An 8,841-nucleotide genomic window follows, 5' to 3' on the forward strand; every position below is an offset into this window, starting at 1 on the left:
GTGTGTGTGTGTGTGTGTGTGTGTGTGTGTGTGTGTGTGTGAGAGACGTCTGATGTCTGACGGTGTGTTTTCTGTCTGTAGGACTGATGGGTTCAGAGCTGACCGTGGTCTCCAGTGTGGGTGAGTTCCTCCGGTCACTGTCACTATTTCCATATTCAGAAGAGAAGAAAAAGAACTTTATTATTATCACGAAGGAAATTTACTTTACAGACAAGTCAACAATTGTGTGTGTGTGTGTGTGAGAGACGTCTGATGTCTGACGGTGTGTTTTCTGTCTGTAGGACTGATGGGTTCAGAGCTGACCGTGGTCTCCAGTGTGGGTGAGTTCCTCCGGTCACTGTCACTATTTCCATATTCAGAAGAGAAGAAAAAGAACTTTATTATTATCACGAAGGAAATTTACTTTACAGACAAGTCAACAATCGGACAGCAACAATCAATAGTCATTCATTAAAGGACATAAAATCAATATCAAATATATTTTTATAAATAGAAATATTACAAATAAATATAGAAAACGGCAGCTGTGAAAGTTTCTGTGTCACATCCCTGTAAAATTCATCTGTTCAGTGGCTGCAGGAGCCACAGAACAGATTCAATAAACCACTCACCAAGTAAAGTAGTTGATTAATTGATTACTCTATTGACAGAATATGACAAATTACTGATTAACCTGAAGCTATTTCAATGATCAGTGAATCGAGTCACTTTCAAGTAAAATGTCAAACATTCTTTAGATTTCTTTAAATTCTGATGAACATTTTATACATCAAACGATTAATCGAAGAATTGATAATGAATAATCATTAGTTGCAGCTTTGATATAAACTCTATACATCTTTATTTAACCATGAAAAGGCCTCAGTTGTTTTAAAAGTCTGTTATACAGGAAGTCCTGATGGAGATAGCAGCACCACAGTGATCATTAATCATGATCGAGTTAACAAACTCATTTGTTCAGTAATTGATCAATGACACTTTTTCAGAATCTTTTCATTAATTAAATCATTTTTTATTTAACAAAAAAGTCTCCTGTTCCAGTTTCTTAAATGTCAGGATTTATAACCGTTGTTGGATCGTTGGTCGTCACCCTGGACTGTATTATTATAATTATAATTCTTTATAGATCAAACGATTAATTGTGAAACTAATCAGCAGAGCGATCAATAAAATATTAATGACAGAGAAATAATTTGATAAAATATGAAGAAAATAATAAAAATCACAAAAAAGTAAGAACAAAACTGACAAAGTAACAGCAATAAATATACCACAATAAATAATGTGAAACATTTAATTAATAAAACTAAAAACATGAAATGGAGAAATAAAACAGATAAAATTAGATATTAGTGCATAATAATAAAAGCTGTGTTTCCACTCGTGTCCCTCCCCAGGAAACGGCAGCTACAGCGGCCACTGCCCCTCCCCCGGCCTCCTGTCTCCTGGAGGAGTCTCCAAAAACCTGCAGGACAAGAGTCCTCCTCAGATGAGCATGAGCCGCAAGCCCGACCTCCGGACTCTGATGCCCCCCTCCAACAAGTGCAACAACATGCCGACTATAGTGAGTGTCTCTGCCGCTCCAGCTTTTATTTCATGTCACTTTGATTGTGTTGATTTCTCTTGTTATGAATCATGGAATAATTTGAGTTTGTGCTTTAATGCTGCTCTGCAGTGTGAGGACTTTGACTTTATGTTGGTAAGTAGAAGCTGTTAAATCCGGTGCTGTTCAGTGCTGAATGACCTTCACTATGTTACAGATTTTATGCATCTTATAATTCAACATTTTGCACCAACAGAAACAAAGACAAAGGTTTTGATAAATTACTTTCTTTTCTGGTTTGAGGAGCTGTTGTTGTTTCCCTCTGTCTCCTGCTGAACTCCCTCCCTGTGTTTAAATTTGAGTGACAAATCTTTTGTTATGGTACAAACAATAAGTAGTAGTGTGATTATAGATCAGCTCTAGCTTCTATATTAATACTGTGAAAGTATCAAAGCCTCAGTCCACAGAGAAATGCACACAGCCTGTATTCAGAAACTGAGCCTTAAAACCAGCCGTCAGGACTTCTGGAACTTTGTGATGTCACAACAAAGCAGTCACCAAGCCCCGCCCACCTGGACCCACCATCCAAACCTTTACAGGATTTGGTTTCTCTGAGTGTTTTTACCTGAAATCTGCTGTATTTTTATTGGATTTATTGGAGCCTCCTCTCTTCTGATTGGCTCACAGACCTGTTGTTACTAGAGCTCCAGAGAGAAGCCTGAGAGAGGAGATGTAAAACTACACTGAGATGGTTTCTGGATCTTATAGATGTTCCTTTTCTTTGTTTCTGCAGAACCAGAGAATAAATCACTCTCAGACCGCTCAGACGCTGTCGACTCCCTCCGTCTCCATCGCTGCTCCGACTCTACCTGGGCAGGGGATGGGCGGGTACCCGTCGACGCTCAGCTCTTCTTATGGCACAGGTGAGTCTCACAGACAGGAAGCCGCTGCAGACGGGGAGCCGCCTCGTACAGGATCTGGTTAACGAGGAGGATTTTCTCTGTGTGTTTCCCTCAGAGTTCTGCCTGGGGACCGACCTGTCCTCTCTGTCTGGATTCGGAAGCTCTGGTCTGGGATCAGTGACGAGCTGGCAGCACCAGCAGATCCAGAACCTGCAGCACCCAGCACTCGGACACATGGGGTGAGCGCCTGTGACAAACACTATAGAGTAGAAAAGAATTCAACACAGCAGAATGAAAACGTCTTATTGAACCTGCTCTTTATATAAAACACATATTTTAAGTAAATCAGCCAAACGTTTTCCCTCCTTTTTGTCCTCCTGATCACAGCTTCTCATATTTGTTTGTTTATTCAACATTACAAAGTGGTCTACACATTTTCCCCCTCCAGCTGAGCCATGAATCCACCAGCTGTAACTGAACTACAATGACTTTTCACATTCCTCCTTTTTCTTCATTTTCTTTAAATTTTATTGGTTTTCTCTCATTTTATAATCAAAATAATTAGTTTGTTTTAAACTAGCGCAGTCTCTAAATGTATGTCTTTATTTATTTCTTAATCGTGATCCCCGTTAGCTACACACAGTGGTTGTTGTTCTTCCTGGCGTCCAACACACAGAAAGAACAAATAAAACAAACAATTATTAAAATCAAACAAAAGAAAAAAACACTGAACAAATCAAATGCAGATAATAACTAAAATAACTTTAGATGTAAAATAATAAAGAACAGGAACTCAAGAAATTCAGGAGCCTTTATCTTGATAAACAGCTGGAAAAGTGAGTTCAGTTTAATGTCACTGTCGTCTCCTTTGAATAAAGTTTTCTGGACGAAGTCGCCCAGGACTTCAGTGTCAGATCTGTGAAGTGTGAGGATAAATCTTGCAGGTTAATCAATGATCAGGATTGATAAACCCTCAGTGTTGATCCGGGTTGAGACTCCTCCCTCTTTTCTTACAGGAACTTGTGTCAGAACTCGAACCTGAACCTCCCCTCCGCCCATCAGAACCTGCACATCAAGTCCGAGCCAGCCTCTCCCCCCAGAGACCGGGGCGTCGGCATGGTCGGTGCAGGAGTACTCGGAGGGGGCGTGACCACAGCCGGATACTCCGCCTCTGGCCGGGGTCCCAACGAGGCGGGCCGCTCCCCTGGCGACAGCGCGTCCAGCTGCGGGAGCTCGTACGAGGGCAGCGAGGACCGCGAGGATCACCACTGCAACGACAGCTTCCTCCTGCGACCCCTGTCCGGTCAGGAGGAGCGCCACAGCCCGTCAGTCAAACGCATGAGGCTATCGGAGGGGTGGGCGACATGATGGGGGGCGGGTCCACGAGCAGAGGGGAAGGGATGTTAGGAAAGTTACCTTATAGTGTTATTATTATTATTATTATCATCATATTCTTCTTGTACTGAGTGGGTGTGCTATATGTGTAATGGTAACATGTACGTGAGGGGGGGCCGTGTCGCTGATACAGTGACGCTCTGCTGTATTTACTACATGTACTGTAGCGAGACTCGTACACTAGGGGACGACTCCTGGAGACCGGGACCCGAGTCCAAACCTGGAAGAGATGAAAACTCAAAACTGAGTCAAAAAAATCTCAGTAAAAAGGAGAATTTAGGAGTTTTGATAATGAATGAATCTTCGTCTTATTAACGTTTGTTGATATCAGTCGTGTGTTGTTACGAACTGTGAGAAACAGGAAACGCTAACAGCGACACAGACGCAGTTATCTCTGAAACATCCAGAGGCAGAACAGAGCCGGAAAAAACACGTCTGCAGTGCAGTGAAGGAATAATAAGAGTTAGATAAGATCCATATCACCCTTAACTGAATATGAAGCTACAGCTAGAGGCCAGTTAGCTTAGCTTAGCTTAGCTTAGTTTAGCTTAGCTTATCTTAGCTTAGTTTAGCTTAGCTTAGCATAAAGTTTGGAAACGGGGGGAAACTGTTAGCTTGGTTCTGTCTGAAAGTAACAAAATCCCCCTAACGACAACCCTAACAAACACAAATTAACACAGTTATTTCTCGTCCATTTAATCTGACAAAAAGTAAAATATAAAAATAGGTTTTGTGTAAGTGAAAAAATTGTTTTTGGGATTATCAGAGTCTGGGAAATGTTGATTTTGATGCATTATTATTTAATGTGGAAGATAAGATTTAAAAAAAAACAAAACAAATCACATGTCCCTAAATAAAACTGGCACGACGAGAAACAAAGTCCAGCTGGAAATGATGTTTTATTTTGAAAGGATTAATACGTGATGTTTATCCTGCATCAGATAAACACCTGCACCAAACAGCAGGTGTGACGTTAACAGTCATCACCTCTCGCACGCTGCAGTAATTTGTAGCGTATATAATCCTGAACAGAATGCATGATGGGTAATATTCATCATCATTTGAAACTTCTTATATTTTTACTGAGATGTTTTTGACACATATGTTCTCAGGCCTGTTTCTCAGCGGTCTGATGGTCCAGGAGTCGTTCACATGAACATGTACTGAAGAGGCTGGAGGGGTCGTTGGTTGTTGTACATGTGATGTTTGTTTTGTGTGTGTTCTGGGGGGGGGTTAAGTTAAAAGCACATTCATGTATGTGCACATGTATGCAAACTAACATAAAGGTCAAAGTGAAGAAGTCTGGTACTCTGAACGCTGAAGCTACTGGTGAGTTTAGTAACGTGGATCATTGGAGCCATGAGCAGGCGTTTCACCGCCGCACATGCCCTGTTGCAGGTTCAACATATTTGCGCACATACAAACATAAAAGCACATTTAACATATTAATGTATGGAAGGTAAAGGATGGAAAATAAAAGAGAAAGGGAGCATGAGTACGTACAGTAAGAGAGAGAGAGAGAGAGAGAGGGAGGAATGTAGAGGTGAGGAGAGAAATGGTGACAGGAAGTTTTCATGTGAGTGAGTAGAAACTTATTTGCAACAGGTTGCATAGAAAACAAGCTTCGGACAAATTTCAGAGTTAGTGAAAAACTTTCAGAGCCATCGTAGAAAAAATGATTCAGTCCAGATACAAAAAAACGTGTGGAAGCAAAGATAATAATAATAATAACTGTGGAAATTAACCACTGCTGAATACTTGTATTTTTTATTTTAGAAATTAATGTCTTTGTACATTAAAAATACAGATATTATAAATTCCAAGATACATATACATAAATGCACAGACACAGTTATACCAACATATTCATGAACTAAATGAACAAACCTTTTAATCAGTTATTAATAATAAGGGATATAAAATTACGAAATAAAGAAAGTAGTGAGGATTGAAAAAAGGGAAATTATCAATAAATGAATGTTAAAGATGTTTTGTTTTTTTAAGTAATGATGGTCATTAATATTAATATCACATCATAGAGTGTATGTAAATTTTAAGAAATTTGTTGAATTTGAAGCATTGAAATGTTTAACTTTGAAAACCATCTGTATGATATTTCCAAAAGATGAACCAACTAATCATTTCAGCTTTAGTTTGTTTTAATGTCAGATGCTAAAATTCAAGATTAAATGTCCATGTTCATGTCACATGACCCAAAAAAAGCTGTAGTTTCTAAATTTACAAAACGTGAAACGACCTTCCGGAAGTTTCAAATTAAAATGTCATAAATTCACACAGACGGATTTTCAATTAGAATATTTAAATGTAATTGTATTTAATTTCACTATTAAATATTCTGTAGTGGTTATATTTCACAGTTTGCTTTAAGAATAATTTATATTTATGGCCTTTCTTTGCTTCCATACGACACGACCTGCAACAAACACAGCGTCTGTGGATTCATGTGTCAAAAGACTTGAGTGGTGAATTATGCACAGAGAGAGTTAGCATGTGCAGCTTATGTGCAGCTAACAGCTGTGGCAGGATTTAGCAGTCAGAGTGAGGATTGCACTTCTAAAAGCCATATCCACCGGGACAGTGATGCTTTGCTGCACAAACTTTATAGTGTTATGTTTTTAAAAAAGTTTTCCTTCCTTATTATATCAAATTGATATTTTTGGATGTCTGCAGCTCTATTTAATAACAGTGACATAAAGGCAGGAAGAAAAATATTTTCTAACAAACATTCAGGGAGATTTTAAATCATTTACCCCAAGTAAAAAATGTAAAGTCTGCTGATCAGCTGGTGTCAGACCCAACATCATCTCGCAGAGCACAAAGGACAATCAGCTGGTTTCCACGTCCTGCAATTACTGTGTGCTGATTATCAAATATTATATTAAAATATAATAATATAATATATATGGTGGAAGAAATACTCAGATCATTTACTAAGTAAAACTGCCAGTACAACAATTTTAATGAGCCAGTTTTTAGACTTTTATATATAATTTTTTTTTTTCTTTGGGCCTCAAACAGTAATTTAAATAAAACCAACAGCTCAACAACTAGACACTGTTTTTGTCTGGACTCCAACAGCGGGGCCAACCCTTTAATCTGGAATGTCCCTGACTGACTGACTGACTGACTGATCGTATTTCCACCATTGATCAGCCGAGTGCCACGGCTTTAGTTTACGTGTTTGGTGATGTGGTCGGACGACGTCGCGTTATAAAATCAGGATTTGACCACAGGCGGTCCAGACATGTACAAGGTTCTGACCTCATCTTGTTGTAAGAGATCACAAGGAAAAGAAGGTTGTTGGGAATCACTGTTATACCTGTATTTTATGTGTATTATGTTTTTTGAATGTAAAATCTTAACCTGAAAAAATAACAAGTTACTACAGCTGTAAGAAAAATGTTGTGCAGTAAAAAGCAGAATATTTCCCAAACGTATAAAAGTAGTATAAAATGGAAATATTCAAGTAAAGTACAAGTACCTTTAAATTCAAGACTGAGTTACTTTCCACTGCTTCATATTCGTGCTGCGTTTGTGGACACTTAGAATAATTTGTGCCTTGAACCTGAACCGGGTCTGACACCAGCTTCAATCAGAGGCTGAACACAGTAGTTTAGAGTCTGCTGAGTGATATCCACACTTTGTTTTATTGTTTTTAAAGAGACAGAAGTGGCTAAGGGTTGTTCACATTTGAATATTTTGGTTGAAGAACTGTATATTTGGAGCTCAAACCCTCGGCCACAGGTCTGCACTGTACGTGCCCCTAAATTCACAAGTTCAAACCCCTGTAGCTGCTGTAGTTTGAAAGGCACTGCTAAATGATGTCTGTTAAAACAAAAACAAAAAAAAGGGCAGAGCCCAGATATGTTTTCTCCTGCACTCCTTTTCTTTTATGATGACTGTAGTCTCCGGGTTGGTCGCCTCCGGCTCAGATTTACCGCACCACACCCGGCTCAGTGCTAGCACAGCCGACAGGAGGGCCAGGAGCTCGTCCTCAGGCTCCAGGTGGGTCAGCGGGTGGAGGTGGAGAGCTCACACAAAGAAAACGTGGAGTGTAAACTAACCAAAGTGTGAAGAACCTTGTATATCTGTGTTTTTGGTTTGATTCTTTAAGCGGTAACTGCCTGGACTTTTGCCAAATCTGTCGCCCACTGAAGAAAAAAAAAAAAAAAAAAAAAAACCCTGATGAAAAGATTTCATGTTGTTTTTATTTGGCGACATCAGTGAATGTCCTCTGCACTGTAAATGTCCACTCTCCTCTTTACATGCACGAGAGCTTCAGTAGCTGCAAGTCAGATACAATAAGAGATTGTTAGCGGCATAAGCTGGCCTTTGTCGCCACTTGGAGACAATGATTCTCAGAAGAAGAATTAAGTGCACCTCTGTTGTCGCAGATCATGTACAGAGATTCCCTCACTCAGAAATGTGGTAGTATTTGTATTTTGCAGAAGAAAAAAAAAAAACTTTAAATATACAGGCTCTGTTACAAACGTCTGTGTGGTCTGTCATCATTGCTTCTTCAGTTTCCTGTGGTTGTTTTAAAGGCTGTTTTGGTTTTTATATCATGGAAGAGATTTTTAGCAAAAATACAAACAACTTCTGCAGGAAACAGAAACAGACAAGGACTTAAAACATGTTATTTTACTGAATGAAAATGGCTTGTTACTGTACTTTGATTTATATAAGCAAAAAAAATGCACCATCACATTAGAATCAACTGAAAGTAATTTGTAAATAACATGATTTCAGTACGTTTCTGTGTACTGACGTTGTACTGAAGTTGTTCTTTAGAAGTTCGTAGAGGAAAAGAAATCTGTTTGTCGTTTAAGTTGTAAATTATAAAAAAAAAAAAAAGAAAAGAATGCATGGCTGCTTATATTTAATTAATTTAGCATTTAGAGAAGAACTACTGTCTGTTCTATATTCGTCTGTAAACTGCAGCATCTATTATGAGATGTGTTGCAGCGCCAGACTCACCGC

General features: G+C 39.0%; 1 protein-coding gene across 4 annotated transcripts in view; it reads left to right on the plus strand.

The window, feature by feature from the left end:
- The window catches only part of LOC111224262 (myocyte-specific enhancer factor 2C-like), a 41,680-nt gene extending 33,635 nt beyond the window's left edge, over positions 1–8,045 (plus strand). For all 4 annotated transcript variants that reach the window (XM_022748681.1, XM_022748684.1, XM_022748682.1 and 1 more), the window contains 5 exons: positions 82–120; positions 1,398–1,564; positions 2,337–2,466; positions 2,561–2,684; positions 3,462–8,045. In XM_022748681.1, the coding sequence (XP_022604402.1) occupies positions 82–120; positions 1,398–1,564; positions 2,337–2,466; positions 2,561–2,684; positions 3,462–3,813 (812 nt within the window). In that variant the 3' untranslated portion in view covers positions 3,814–8,045. The remainder of the gene's footprint in view (positions 1–81; positions 121–1,397; positions 1,565–2,336; positions 2,467–2,560; positions 2,685–3,461) is intronic.
- The last annotated feature ends 796 nt before the right edge of the window (positions 8,046–8,841 follow it).

Source organism: Seriola dumerili, unplaced genomic scaffold (assembly GCF_002260705.1).
Source record: "Seriola dumerili isolate Sdu_G_001 unplaced genomic scaffold, Sdu_1.0 BDQW01000128.1, whole genome shotgun sequence".
In the NCBI taxonomy this organism is placed as follows: Eukaryota; Metazoa; Chordata; class Actinopteri; order Carangiformes; family Carangidae; genus Seriola; species Seriola dumerili.